The following is a 16,517-nucleotide window of genomic DNA, read 5'->3' as shown; positions in this document are numbered from 1 at the left end:
AACGCTCTGCAGAATCCCTTCTATACTGAGAGCTTGCTCCCGCACATCAGCTACTGTGTTTCCCTTTTTCAGTAAGCCAAAAATTTTATTTTTACTTATTTGTTTTGCAGGGGAGGTAATTAGGTTTACTTACTTGTTTTTTTCATGGAAGTGCTGCGGATTGAACGCAGGACCTTACGCATGCTAGGCATGCACTCTACCAGTGGAGCTATATATACCCTCTCCCCAGAAATTTATTTTTAAACAATAGCACCATTAGTGAAGTTCATACAATTATTTGAGTACATATGTATTTTGTTTGTATTTTATGAAAATGGAAAAATGGCTGACACCAGTAACACAATTAAGATACTAACGATGGTAACCGCTAGATGTAGTAAAAGCAGCAAATCTATAGCCTCCTTTAGAATCTCACTGAAATGAAGACTGTTCAACTGTAAAGGAAAGGAAAATTAGGAACCAAGATAAATAGTATATCTACTAGAGTGTGTCAACATTCTGAAAAGCAGTGATGAAAAATAAGATTTTTAAGTTATGGGCAAAATCAGCATGTAAAGTACTTAAATAATATATACAAACAGTTTGTGTCAATACTAAGTGCTAGAAATTAGTTTCAAAGGAAGCCTAATGTTCACCTCTGTCTTGACAGAAATTAAGAAAACTGATTAGAATCATTAATCTTCTGCTCAACCACTGGCAAAGTTCCTTTATAATCACAAGCAACTCTTTCTGACATTAAAGTCAGTTTACCATTTAACTCATCGTCGTTAAACAAAGAAAATTTGAAATTGAGATAAGAAAATACTTGGAAAATAGTTTTCCTTAACTGAAATCATGGAGACACAATTAGCAAAATCCAGACTTTGGGAAAAATTACCAGGGAAAATGATCAGATTATTTCAACAACAACAAAAATGCAGGAACATAAGAACGGAAGGGGGTTCTATAGATTAAAAGATTCTCAGATATATCACATATATCACATACTACCAATTGTAGTATGTGGTCTTTATTTGGATTCTGACTTTGAAAAAGTTAAAAAAAGAAAAACTTTAGGATTGTATGAGGTAATCACAACTTGGAACAATAACCAAGTATTTAATAGTAACACAATTTAGCTAATTTAGGTATGATAATATTATGGTTATTTTTTAACACCTTTACTGTGGTATGGCTCCTGTACAGTAAACTACATACATTCCAGATGTACAATTGGATGAATTCTGACAGATGCATATGCCCATGAAACCACCACCACAATCAAGACAGCTAACATTTCCATCACTCCCCAAGAGGTGCAAATCTTGAATTCCATATTTATCCCTTCCCACCCCCTTTATCCCTAACCATAAGTTTGTTCTCTGTGTCTATGAGCCACTTTCTGTTTTGTAGGTAAGTTCATTTGTGTCTTTGTTTTTCAGATTCCACACATAAGCAGTATCACGTTTTTCTTTCTCCATCTGGCTGACTTCACGCAGTACGACAGCCCCCAGGTCCACCACGCTGCTGCACATGGCGTCATTTCACTCTGTCCATGGCTGAGCCGTGCTCTGTGGTGAGCAAACACCGCAGCTCTGCCCAGTCGTCTGTCCACGGACATGAGGTGTTTCCTGGCCTCGGCTACTGTAAACAGGTGTCTTTTTGAATTATATTTTTTCTGAGTATATGCCCAGGAGTGGGATCACTGGATCACATGGTAAATATGTCCTTAGTTTTTTGAAGAACCTCCATACCGTCCTCCACAGTGGCTGCACCAATTTGCATTCCCGCCAGCAGTGCAGAAGGGCTCCCTTTTCTCCACACCCTCTCCAGCATTCACCGTTTGAAGAGTTTTTAATGATGGTCATTCTGGCTGCTGTGAGGTGATACCTCACTGTAGTTTTGATTTGCGTTTCTCCCCAACAATTAGTGATGCTGAGCATCTTTTCATGTGCTTGTTGGCCATCCGTCCGTCTTCTTTGGAGAGATGTCTGTTTAGGTCTTCTGCCCATTTTATTGGGTTGCTTGTTTTTTGATATTAAGGTGTATGAGATGTTTGTATATTTTGGAAATTAGTCCCTTGTCAGTTGAATCATTTGTGAGTATTTTCTCCCATTCTTTAGGTTGTCTTTTCATTTTGTTGATGGTATCCTTAGTTGTGCAAAAGCTTTTAAATTTAATTAGGTCCCATTTGTTTGTTTTTTCTTTTATTTCCATTACTCTAGGAGCCAGTACTCACAACCATCATGCTCTGTTACATCTCGGTACATAAAAGGCACTAACGATAGTCAGTATGAACTACACCAGCACCCAGAAAAACGATGCCACAACCTGTGATCTTCCCACAAGCGTTTAAATGAATACCTTCTAGTCAATGTTTATTTCACGATGGAGCATACTGAGGAAACAACTCTGCTACAAAAACACAGGCTCTAAGATAAAGTAGAATATTAAATGAGATTTACTGCTAATTTACACATAAAATACTTTAAAAAATATAAGCAATGACACAGAGCTATTAAACATACCCACATGAAGTTAAAGCGGAATTTCAAATAGGAACTTGCTGCTTGTCTACTCTTTGCTTGATTTTGCGATCGTCACCATGTTAAGACATACATCTTGATTTATATATTCCATAAGAACACAAAATAAGATAGATTAAAAACATCTCATTCATTACTGTTAAGTAATACAATTTATAAAAGAAAAAAGTCAGAGAATTGGGAAAATGGTTGAAGGTGGTCAAAGGGTACAAACTTCCATTTATAAGATGAATACGTCCTCAGGATGCAATGTACAGCACGGTGTCTATAGTTAACAATACTGTACTGTATATCTAAAATTGCTAAACGCTGGTTTTAGAAGTACTTACTACACACACACAAATTTGTAATGTTAGGTGACAGATGTGTCAACTAACCTTACTGTGGTAATAATTTCGCAATATATACAGATATCAAATTATTACACTGCACACCTTAAACATATACAATGTTATATGTCATATTTCAATAAAGCTAGGCAAAATATAAAGGTAACTTAGAAGAGCCAAGAGGACAGATTGACGGTCAGAAATTCTATTTACTTTACTAAGTTAGCTAATTTAAAAAGCCATGTCTTGACTATCTTAAATGACTATATAACAAATCAGTGAACTTTAGATTTTCCAACATCACAATGGTAAAAGCAAATGATACCCGTCTAACGTGATCACTGTCTTTCAGATCTTCACCATTTGTAAAGCAGACATGTAACAAGCGCTTACTCTGGGCCAGTCAGCATTCTCTGTGCTTCAAGTATGAGCTCACTTAAACTTCATTCACCGCCATGCTCCTGTTTTACAGATGTGGAACCTGAGCACGGACAGCTCAACTAACTCGCCCACAGTTTAAGATCCAGAGACTAAACCGAGGTAACAGTGCAGGAGTATTGAAACCTGAGCTCTTATAGTTAATGTAGCCACTCTGAAGATAAGAGTGGGAAGAGATGATGGGTTTTGGCTTGATTTCCATTGTCAAAATCTCTACAATGTCAAAAGCCCTTTTTTTTCCCATCTAATGTACTCAACCAGAATTAAGTATTCTTTTTACGCTAGGAATACTTCAAAAAAAAATTGAAATGATGTCTTTGTTTATACATGCAATTTTTATTCAGAGATGAGTGAATGCATAAAAAAGCCCTAAGCTAAACTTTAGTGATCTTTATTCATTAAGACTCTTTTGGTTTCATTTATTTTCAATTAGCATTTATTATTCTTTTATTATAAAAGTAAAGAACAGTTTATGTTAGGAAACGAGGAAAACAGAGATGAGTAAAGAAAAGCCACCTGTAATATGAGCCCACTACCCAAGGGAATCCTTCTTCACAACTTGAAGTATTGTATTTGATTTTATTTAGAAGTAGTAAAGTGAACAGAATTCCTGAACCTCAAGTCTGTCCTCTTGGCTCTTCGAAATGACCCGACCAAGGCAGACCTATTACCGTCATTTCAGAAAGCACACTCACACTCCACGAGCAGCCCCAAATCACGTCAAATTGTATTTGCTTTCCATTCTAGCCTGTGGCTTGTACATATAGTTTATTTTTCCTGGAGTTTTTGCCTTCTTTCTTGTTCACCAGATCAGACAACACGCCTTCATATCACTGACAGCATGACACAGTGAATTCTCGGTATCTCATTCACACAATGTGTTGTCATCCACTCTTTTCTTGATAATACTCTTCACAAAGCTGTGACATTTTGCTCTAAAATATGCCAACTGCTCACTATCGTCACTTGGGAATTTCTCATCAAAATTTTGAGTCTTCACATTTTCCTTTTAGACCTGTATTTTATGTTAATGAAAATAAAATATTCAAATAATTTTTTCAGGAAGAGAACAGAAATCACATGCAGTGCTGTTTCTCGTGAGCTGGTGCTCAGCTGGGAATGGAGAGCTGGGGACAGAACGATGTTCGCAGGACGTCACAGGCATCCTAAGTGCAGCCGCACCTGTCTTCTCACACACCTTTAAGAACGGGAATCAGATTCAGTCTCTGATTTGGCGAGCTCATAAGATTAAAAAAAAACCTGTCCAGATGTGTATTTTCCCTTTCCTTGTTTGTTTTGTTTTACATTCCCCTTTGATCTGTAAACATAAATTTTTTTTCAGTTAAGGGATACTTTCTTGAATTAAGTAATTATTTTCTTCCTGACGTTTGCTCTTTTTTGTAAGATGAGAATCGTATATCCTGGGTATGGCTTTTTGTCTGTCTTTTTATCATTCTTTTTCTATTTCCACCATTTAGAAAAACAGTTTTGTATGTTGTCCTTCTCTTAGATCTCAAATTAGATCTTCAGCCATGTCCAGACTATTCCTTAGTCCTATATGGAATATTTACTCCCAGTAACGATAAACATCTTGTCTTTTCCTTGTCGACTTTTTCCACGGTGGCCTTTGTTATGGTTAGTGGACCGACTGCCTGCCCCCACCTTCCTCCAAATACACTTACCCTTCTGCTTCCCATGTAATATACATTCTCCAGATCAACTATCCTCTTTGTTCATTTTGGCCCTTCTTGTCTTTCATTCTGTCGATTTTCTTCAAATCTCCGGACTTCTTTTCAAACCGATAAAGGGAAAACCCTGTTCCTTCAGCGATTCTGTGGAAGACCCCTACCGTAGGCTTCCCCTGCGGGAGTGATCTTGGTTCTCTCTAATCAGTCTTTTGCTGAGACCGTTCCCTCAACAAGCCGACTCCTGAGTTTCAGAGTCTCTGGGGCTTCACTGGGACGGGTATTTCACAACTGATGCAGGCTTCCCTTCTGTCTATTTGAGTTGCTCCTTTGCTCTGCAATAGTTCACTAACCACAACTAATATACCTAACAATTAACGATACAGATATAACTTATTTACGTTACCCAGTGAAAGAAGTAACAGTAGAAAAAGACCCTGAATTTTAGGAAACAAATCTTTACAGCTTCCATATCCCTAAATTAACTGAGAAGTATCAGGTGATTTTATACAATCTCTTCTAAATCTCCATTTCTAAACCTCAGATTTCCTAAGTAAAGGTCAGGTGTCTTAGTTCTACTACATAGGAGAAAAGCAGTCATGCATTCCCTTGGAAGTAAGTGTGCCACATGAGAACACATGTTCGGTGTGTTTCTAAAGTAACAGATACTGACGGGGGAGTTACAGTGAAGAATTTAGTGGTGAGCTGGGGAGGAAAAAGGATATAATCAATACTTGAAAACACAAGGTCTAAAAGCAAAATTCACATAAGAAGTAAAATCAAGGGCCACACCACTTCTCATACTCCGTCAATTAGTTATACATTGCCTTTCCACCAGAATGTCAGTAACACAGAAAAAGATTCTATCAAGTATAAGTTAATCAAGATATTACTCTCTCTGAAAATGACTGGCATCACTACAAAAATTTTGATGTCACTAAAGGAAACTGATAAAAATCACCCAGTCTCAGCTGTTACATCTCTCTCTCTCTCTCTTTCTCACTCCCTCTCTCTCTCTATATATATATTTACATGAAGGTCCTTTAAGCCATGATTAGGTAAAATATTTTTCTGTGGATAGGATGACATAGCTAAGGCTGAACTCATTTAAATAAATGCATATATAATATTTTAAAGTCAAAGATCTTTTTTCAGGGTTCTGCCCAAATGTACCCTTTATAGAATTTTACTCTTAAATATCATCAGTATCTCGTGACAGACTCACTTTAAGTTGTTAGAATAGGAACTAGTAGAAATTCAATTTTTAAGGAAAACCATCAAGCTAACATATTTTTAACAAAAAATCTATTAGTGTTTCTATTTGCAATAAACAGTTTTACATATTTGGGGCAAATACATTTAAAATTTCTTGGCTACTGTATTTGCAAGAACTTCAAAGATATTTAGCAGACTATTATTTTTTTGTAGTGTAAAAATTGAAAGACATATTCATTTGCAGATATCCATAGAACATCTCAGCTACAGTCACAATTTCCCATTGATTTTTCTGATATATAAGCAAGGAAAAGATACAGAATTATGTTATTTTTATAGACACTGCTAAAGAGTGAACATACACAGTATATGGTAATTTAAGTATTCACAATTTCTTTCCTTTTCTTCACTTAACAAAATTTGCATATATATTTTTCTTAAAAAAAGCATTTGATATGCAATTAAAAATTCTTAAACTTTAGAATTAGGTTGATAATAATTAATCCAAATAAAACACAAAATAAAATCTGTATTGATTTAGAAGTATTGATTTTTAAATAGAAAAACTGTAGAGGTTTTGTTTAAGATTCAGGTAGAAGTAGCTGATGATATTTAGAAAAAAGTTTGAAAACTTAGTAACAGAACTGTGTGTGTGAAGTGTCCCATATACGTATGTTACAAAGCACAGGAGAAAAGGCCAAGTATGCAAAACACTATGATGAAACTATTTTTAACTGGTCATTAAGTAAAAGAACTTCTCCATTTTTTGCCTATTTATTGCCTATCATGCTGTGTGCTCAGCCCCCTGCACACTGTGGACACCCAGGTGCCTTTCATTCCTTCTAAGCACCTGTACCCTAGGGACACGTGACAAAGGGCGCTGAACAGCAAACACAGTGCTTGCTGCTGCTCAACAGCTTCAGAAGCAGCTTCAGCCACAGAAGCTGCTGCCAGCCCGGCCAAGGCTCTTCGCTTATAAATGAATCACAATTTTCCATGCGAGGCCTAAGCTGTTATCGAATGCATATGCTAGAAGTGAATTTAAAATGCCATTTGGAAAGCAAGAAAATAAAATACTCTTTATGTGTTAAATGGAGAAATCATCTTTATTTTAGGTATACTAATATGCAAACTCCTTTGCCCTGTATAAAATGTTCTATCAAATCTAAATTCCTAATGATCAAACATGTTGATAAATATTTGGACACTTTAAAAAAAGCCCCATGTACCGTCTACCTGTAGTCTATGCTTCTGAGGTTAAAAGGCTTGCTCTAAAGCTTCCTAAGGTGATGCTGCTTCCTACCTATAATTCAACTGTTAGCATCACATAATTCATTTAATAAAAATTTCTGGTGTATTTGGACTTAAATAACTGTTTTTTGGATCTCTTGATTTATTCACTGTTATAATTTCATATGTGCACGTGTCAACGGTAGTATTTTCATAGCTCCTGAAATATAATCCGAGGAAATGAGTTTAACAAATATGAGAATATATTTAGAATAGTTACAATTTACTATTTTAACATTAAGAAAATAAAACTTCAAAATACTGGTCATTTTGTGTATTTTATGACACAGAAATGCACTCAGCACACACCAGAGGGTAACAATATATCACTGTCTTTTTGAAAGCTCCTAATCTGCTTTACAGTAGACTCTAAAGGTAGCTGATCTATTTATTATGATGGAGAATGTCGTTGCTTAAGCTGAAGTATGCAAGTGAGGAAAGTTTATAGCAGCTGTTTAATAAACATGGCCAGACTGCTGGCAGTCAAAGAAAGGTAACAACAAGGTGAAAAGTTCTTTTAACAATGACTGGCATTTTCAACTTTGTCTACTGGACACTCTGCTTAAGTAATAAAACCAGGGTCTACAAACTTGTAGCAGATTATCTACTTTGGTAATTAATGAGTGTCAGAAAGCACTGGGGGGGGGCACTATGTGACACAGAGTCACCCACTTCTCCGTTACCATAATCATGTTTTCTGAGCATTATCTGGCTCTCCAAATATGACTGTGTTTCCAGCAGGGTAGGCAAGAAGCAATTATTTGCAGCAAATGCTCTTGTTAGACAGAATTTCTGTGAAGAGGCTAATGTGGAATACGACTGTGGGATAAGGGTAGAAGTTAGAGGGGGAAAAAGACTAGAAGAACTATGCAAATTTGAAAGGGCCACACACTTGTATACAAATGCTATACTGAACAGGACATTATTCCTGCAACAATATCTTAATGTCTGATATATGCATGACATAAAACTGCTACTCAGCGTGGTCCATGAACTTAGGCCAGTCTGTAAACTGTTTACTACTAACCCTTGATGAAACAGGAGGCTTGTACCAGAAATGGAAATCAGTTATGCCACCAGCACACTGTAAGATAAGCTGACGTTTTTCTCACAGCATTTTCCCTTTTTGATGACGGAAGCGGTGCACTGGTGTACATTCTGGCACAAGCTCCTTATTGTGAGAGCCAGTAACAGTCTGCAGAATGGCTGCTCTCAGTAGCCCTCTTATAAGGCACAATGCCTAATGGAATAAACCATATTTTAAAATGGTACATAAATAATTAACACCTTTCTAATCTACTCCAAATTTATGAAGTTCTGAAATCCATAGTTACATTCTCTAACTCTGTTAACACTTAAAGTGTATCTGTCACATGGATGACACAACATACAAGATGAGTAACAATCCTATCATTTGGCTTTATCTGTACAAACATCTTATGGGCAGTAAAATTCATAGTCGATTGAGTATTAACACATTCTGAATTTAGATTAGGTGAAGTTAAGTGTAACAAGGACCTCATGTAAATTAAGCAAAATATTTGGGTATTTTCATCAGTCTTTTTCAGTAACTCCAAAATCTCTGTATGATACTTACGGACGATTTTTACTGATGATTTTTGCATCATTCCTTGAGGGACTTTGATCAAACAATAATTCAGGCACATTCACCATGTGGAAAATGAATATGCTGAAAAATCAACACATAGCTGATGAACACATTAAACAATCAATATCAGTGAAAATCAAAAAAGCTCGCAGAAGATGTGTCTCACTGTAATGAAACACTGAAGCTCACATAAGACACCCAAATTCTTCACAGGGAAGCTGCTGCAGCACTTCTTCCTAACAGGAAGCTTTTAAACCAGAGCTGCTTTTCACAGCTACTGTCTTCTCAAGAGACCAGGATTAGAATTCACAGCCATAATACATGGGAGAATTAACATGCTATCTAGAAGTTTTCTACTTTTCGAATCTTATTTTCTTACTTTCTATGGAAGCCAACAGGAATTCCGCTATCATAATCCTGATTTCACCCAGCACAGAGATGTTCAAATGACTTTCAGCTTGTAACTGGTAGATGGATTCACAAATATTTTGAAAATAGGAAGTGACAGGGATAATTATGTTAGTATCTCCATTTTCTTAATCAGCTATATCCTCAGTGCTTAAACAATGCCTAACACACGATGTGTGCACAAAAATAGCTGTTGAATAACTGAGCTGAAGGAAAAGAAGGAAGAGGGATTTAGGATGACTACCAAGCTCATGAGACATGCAGAGCTGAGTGATGCTGTCATGAAATCGAGACAGGAAAAACAAGAAGAGTGTAAATGGGAAGAAAGAAGTTGCATTCAGGCACACTGATTTCTGTGGGAATTCTAAGTGGCAGTAGTATCCACAGGGCAGCTAAATATATATGCATGAAGCATAAGTGAAAGGTATGGAATTAAAGAGATAAGTAAAAGATGTCACCATACAGATGGTACTTAAAACTGTAAGTCTGGATGAACTTTGTTTGGGAGATTATGTGGTATGAGAAGAGGGTCCAGAAAGTAAAAGCTTTGGAAAAATCAGCACACGGGTGTATGCAACGAGAATGAGGAAGAAAGAGAGGTTCTAGAAGGAAACTGAGAAGGAACAGTCTGAGAAGCTGGATAAAAGCCAGAATTACAGCTCTGAAATCCAGACAGGACAATTTTAGGAAGAACACAGTCAACACTGTCAAATCCTACAGAGAGACTGAAGAGACAGCAGAAGGATCTGGCTGTTAGAAGGTCAAGTGTGATGTCGGTAAACACGGACTGGACGAAAGGTTCTCTAAGGGCACCGCAATGCACTCTAAGAAGCTTAGCTGTGAAGGAAGGGCACGGGGATTAAATAAACAGCACGGAAGCAAGAGAAGATCTGTTGAGCCTTATGTATTTCTGTGTACAGAAACACCATCACATGATCGTGTCCAGCTCTACCTGCTGATTCTCAGTGCTCTGATATATTAACTAACTGGGGTTTGCAAAATGGCCAATCTTTTCATTATTTTCTGGATTTTCTAAAAAACACTTCTCCTCGCCCACAGTGATAGAGTTCATATAAGAGCGGCAAGATACATGACTGATTTTTCCCTCCTTTTTGCCTAATTTTGAGATAACAGTGTTTCTCTGATGATAATGAATTAATTTAAAAATTTATATTAAAAAATTTATCATTACTTATGGATTTAAACATATTTTCTGAGTTTCAAATCTTTGCAGTTAACACCTTATTGAAGCTCAAATTATCTATCTTTGGCCAGTTGGGGAAGGGTTCCAAGTTGCCTCCTACGGCCTTCTGACAAGACCTGAAATCTGCAATGACAAGATGTTCTGAGTTCATCTTACAGATTTCCTGCCCCAGACTTAGCATCATCCATTTTTCCCAAGAAGCTCTGGTTTTCCTTCAGGAGAAAATACTTCAGGATTATAATCTGGGTACTAGGAATGATTACTGCCACTGTATGACTCACTCTTTCAGATCTTTTCAGTGAATAAACAAAAAATTTTTATGTATTTGTATGTATTTTAATTTTATCTGGCAATAATTTCAAACTCACAAAAAGTTAGAAAAATAAACACTAAACACTAAATATCCTTTACCCAGATCTGTCTACTGTTAATGTTTTACTCTCTTGCTTTACAATTTACTTTCTCTTTCTACACACACATGTGCAGACACATTTTTTCCCTGAACTATATGAGGGTATTACAGACACCATGGCTCACTAACCCGACACACTTCAGGGATACGTAGGGAGTTAAGTACTTCCTGAGACCTAAGGATGTTCTCTTGTCCCCACAGTACAGTCGTCAACTTCATAAATGTAAGCTGGTACAATGCCAATCTACTACCGTACTCCTTGCTAAATGGTCTAATAACGTCCCTTACAGCCATGCTCCCTCCCCAGGACAGGGGCCCAGACAGGAGCAGGCATTGCCCTGTTTTCTCTTTGGACAGCGTGGGACATTACTATTGCCTGTACTGGTTTTCATAACACTGACACTTCTTAATCTTCAATGACGTTGGCTTTTAAAAAGAAACAGAACATTCCTCATGGTTATGCATCCTCAGCCAGAATGCTACAAGGGATGTTTATCCTTCTCAAGGCAGCACATCTAAAGTCACAGGACATGCGTTTGTCCCTCCCTGGATGATATTAGTTACGATCACTCAGTTCAGGTGCTGCTGGATTTCTGTACTACAGAATCACTGTTTTTTTCCCCTCTCCTCTTTTGCAATATGAAAAGCCCACGTAAATACTTGATCTTACCAAAAAACTCCCCCTAGATCTATCAGTCATTAGTGATTCCTGCCTAATCATCTTTACCGTGGAGGGTGTAAGTCATCAGGTAGGGGTGGGAATGGACTAGGAAGGGGTATAAGGAACTTTCTGGAGTAACGGAGATATTCTATATCTTGATAAGGCTGGATTACACAGGTCTATGCATTTCTCAAAACTCACTGAAAGTATTATTAAATAATTACTAGTTTCACAAATACAAATATTACCTAAAAAACTATATACAAATTTGAACTCCAGTCATAATGAAATGCAAGCTGACCTGACTTATTTAAAGGTGTGTGCAACTTATTCTGAAACATCAAAAAATAAGATGGACGACTGATGGGTAGGTGGTAGATAAGTGATAACATAATAAAGGAAATACAGCAAATAGTTAACAATCACAAAACATTGTGGATACAGGGTGTTCACTGTATAATTCTTTGAACTTTGCTATATGTTTGAACATTTTCATAATAAAATACTGGGATTTTAACTTCTGCACAGCAAGGAAAATCATCAACAAAAGAAAAAGGCAATCTACTGAATAGGAGAAAATCTTTGCAAATCATGCATCTGATAAAGGGTTAATATCCAAAATATATTTTAAAAAAAGACTCATACAAGTCAACAGCAAACAAATAAAAAATCCAATTTTAAAAATGGACAGAGGATCTGAAAAAACATTTTTCCAAAGAAGACATATAGATGGCCAACAGACACATGAAAAGATGTTCAACATCATTCATCATCAAGGAAATGCATATCAAAACCACAATGAGGTATCACCTCATACCTGTCAGAATGACTATTATCAAAATAGACAAGAAATTACAAGTGTTAGCTTGAGGATGTAGAGAAAAAGGAACTCTTGTGCATTGTTGGTGGGAATGTAAATTGGCGCAATCACTATAAAAAACAGTATGGACGGTCCTTAAAAAATTTAAAAAAGTGATCCAGCAACTCTACCTCTGTTTATTCGTCCAAGGAAAATGAGAACACTAATTTGAAGATATATGCAGTCCCTTGTTCACTGAGTCTCACATACAACTTAGGAAACAACCTAAGTCCACCCATGGATTAAAGGATAAAGAAGATGTGTTACATACACAATGGAATATTATTCAGCCATAAAAAAGAACAAAATCTTGCCATTTGGGACATGTACGGACCTTGAGGACATTATGTCGAGTTAAATAAGACAGGTAAAGACAAATACCATATGATGTCGCTTATATGTGTAATCTAAAAAGCAAACAAACAAAAACCAAGCTCACTGATAGAGACAACAGACTGGCGGTCGTTAGAGATGAGGGCTGGGTGAAATAGGTGACAGGGGTCACAAGGTACAAACTTGCAGGTGTAAAGTCAGTCAGTCAGGAGGATGTGCTGTAAATGGCGATTGTAATTAATACTGTATCACATATTTAAAAGTTGCTAAGAGAATAGACCTTAAGTCCTCAACACAAGGAAAGAAAAAAAACTTTGTAACTATGTATGGTGAGTTATCAACTAGACTTCATGTAGTGACCATTTTGCAGTGTATATAAATACCAAATTACTATGTTGTACACGTGAAACTAGTACAAGTTTCATATTATGTCATACGCCTCAAAAGGAAAGAGAGTGAACGACAGATCTTTCTCTTTTAAAAGTACAGATGTTGTTCCACTGCCTTCTGGCAATGACTGGGATTAAATGCGTGTGGTTTGATTTCTATTTCCTTACATATAACAATACAATAGCAGTATTATGTAACTGTTTATAGGAATTGTTTAAGATTTTGTGAGGACATGAGACTTTCTAAATTCTTTTCCATTGATTTTTCCCTGAAACATGATGAACCCTTCCAGTCTGTACACTAAAGACCTTTCTTCAATACAGGAAAAATTTTCTCTTTTATTTTTAATGATTTATGCTTTTTAAAAAAACTCTTTGAGAGTATGCCAAAAGTTTTCTGAAATATTCTTTTGGACCTTTCCTTTTTAAAACTGTATTTATAAAATTACGCACCTATTTTGCAACAGTAACCACAGTTTAACCACCTAAATCACAAAAATAAAAATGTAAAAATGGCTCATTAATGCCAGGAAGACAGGAAGGGTTTGGTTACTAGCTCTCTAGTTTATAAAAGAATTAAAAGATGTCAGAAGTGGTATAGCTAGTGTTGGTAGCTACTAACAGGGAAAGTACATTTACACAGAGGACTTGTGGCAAATGCCTAAATTTAGGTTAACAAATTTACCACTCTTAATAGCGAGATAGCACTGTGTAACATACTCAAACATTTTGGTTATTATAAAGTACAAGTACTTCACTAAATACCATGTCAAAAAAACAGGTGAGTGGAGATGATCTGCAACAAACCTGTGTAACTCTCATCACCATCAGATAAAGGCACCTCTCTTTTTAGCAGCAATTCCAACTCCTCTGTTTCTGCTACATCCACTGGACGCTCCCCATGTTTGTTAGCTTGAAATGGATTTCCACCATGACGAAGCAAGAGTTTCACGATCTGCAAGAGCAAATGGTAGGAGATTTAGTCCCTTTGCAGACAGCACCATTTCAGCCATTTTCTTGATGAACTCGTAATATCCTTCCTCCTCATCTACTCCGCCTCCGTTTCTCAGTGTCTCCTCTAAATCGTGATTACTCTCAAGTTCCAATTTGACTGCCAACCCTCTTCTGATGATCGTACCTACTACAAAGAAGTGTGCTCCTTAAAATTCAAGCTGAAATTTACTTTAGCACTGAGTCTCATCATTTTTCTTCCTCTTTCATCACACATTTGACAAATGCTTACTGAGTATCTGTTAACAATCTCTGCTCCAAGTTCTGCAGATAAATATACGACCAAGAGTAACAGGATCCCTGCCTCTCGGAAGGTACAGGCTAGAGCAAGTCTCAGAAGTATCTCCCCTTTGATGAAGGCTCCTATCACTACCAACACTCTTAATCATCTTCTTTTCCGCATCTCCCAGGAACTTGAACTATCATTAACTGACATGCGTTTAGGAAAAACTAATGAAGCTTAAACGTCAAGGCCCCTCATTTTTATGGTTCCCTTACATGGCCCTAAATCTAATTTTTTTTTATTCATTTCTTAAAGAAACCCCATCCCCAACTATGTAAGCTTTGAACGCCACAAAACCAAGATCTGCCTGATTAGTCATCACTTCTTTTGTTCGTTGCTTCTTATTCCTCTTCCTTTCTATACTTCTAACCTTTTTTGATTGGCTCCTTTTTAGAAACCAATCTTTCCAGTTCACGTCTCTTTCACTTTAAAACAATAATGGCAATAAAGAAATAAAACACAAGATTAAAAAACAGAAATTGTTCAAACCTACATTCCCCTCTTCCAGCTAAATCTCTTTCCTCTACAGTCAAGCTCCTGAAAAGATGTTACCCTTGAGCCGTGACTTGATAAACTGGCCCTTCACTCTTCTACCTACAATGATGCCACCATAAGGCCAATGAAATGAGTCTTCTAAGATCTGTGAATACCTAAGCAATAGCTCATTTCCCTGGGCTCTGCCCATGATTCCGTGTCTCATACTCTAATCCTGTTTCCTTATCATCTCTTCTTGTTTTGAGTTTCCACTTCCATGGCATTAGTGTTTTCTCTGGTAGGTGAATCTATACTGTAATTTATTAACACATTTCTCCCCTATCCTAAACCATAAACTTCATATGACATCAAGTCTTTTTTCACCTTTCTATTCTCAACACACAACTATGGTGCTTCCTGGTACTAAGGAAATACATTGTGTGTTTTTAGAGAAACAATATTAAACAAGATGTTGTAAATTAGGAACTTCTAACAAATGAAAAGTAATAAGAACAATAAAGATACACAGCAAATTAAAAAATGAAAAAAATTTTCCAGACTATGAAAGAATAAACTATCAATACATAAAATCTGCAAAGAATAAAGAAAACAAATTACTCGTGATCCCAACTGTTAATATTTAATTCCCCTCCTGTTTACTTATTTTTTATCAAATTACACATGCTTATGACTTTAAAATATCAACCAGCTTTTGAAGGCTGCTGGTGAAGAACTGTGCCTGACACATGTCTCCAGATACTACAGTCATGTTGTACTCAGCTTGCTGCGTCGGTAGTTTTCAGTTTTAGGCATTGTCTACTGTGTTGCAATGGAAGACGGGGATTTAGCGCTTTTACCAACTCTCATTCCTCTCTTCCCAGACACAGACACCCCATCACCGCAACTTTCCAATATATTTTTTGTGTGTATTATGATTAATATGAGTATTGAGCCAAGTAGTACAATATGACTAAATTTCCATTCCTACACAACTTTATTTTACCCACCAGAGTTAATTATCTTGGTTTTTCATTTGCTCAGTTTTCTAGACACTCATCTTCAATTTATCCCCCACGCTGTTACAAGCACAGATCTCGTCCATTCAATACACAACCATTTTTCTGGTTAGATGCCCTTCTCCAGGCCTCCTAACTTGCCCCGAAAGGACTGGCTGATCTCTGGATCTGTTTCCCGTTGTCTTCCTGGCATCTCTCTTCATCCTATAGTCCCAGAAATACCCTTTCCTCAGTTCTGTGTCGAATTCTTCAGCCACTATTTTTTTTCTTGGTTTACTCCCTTCATTTTCTTGAAATACCAACCCCAGGAGATTCTTAAGAAAGAGTAAATATTCTTAAGAGTTTTACATGTCAGAAAATACCTTTATCCTATTCT

The 16,517-nt window shown here is 36.7% G+C and overlaps 1 protein-coding gene across 9 annotated transcripts in view; it reads right to left on the bottom strand.

Annotated features, from left to right (window-relative positions):
* The window catches only part of ANKRD12 (ankyrin repeat domain 12), a 109,107-nt gene that overhangs the window by 28,527 nt on the left and 64,063 nt on the right, over nt 1-16,517 (bottom strand). For all 9 annotated transcript variants that reach the window (XM_072949258.1, XM_072949250.1, XM_072949255.1 and 6 more), the window contains one exon: nt 14,165-14,312. In XM_072949258.1, the coding sequence (XP_072805359.1) occupies nt 14,165-14,312 (148 nt within the window). The remainder of the gene's footprint in view (nt 1-14,164; nt 14,313-16,517) is intronic.

This window comes from Vicugna pacos, chromosome 24 (assembly GCF_048564905.1).
Source record: "Vicugna pacos chromosome 24, VicPac4, whole genome shotgun sequence".
Lineage (NCBI taxonomy): Eukaryota > Metazoa > Chordata > Mammalia > Artiodactyla > Camelidae > Vicugna > Vicugna pacos.
The sequence above is the reverse complement of the archived record's forward strand: the minus strand, read 5'-3'. Positions and strand labels throughout refer to the sequence as shown.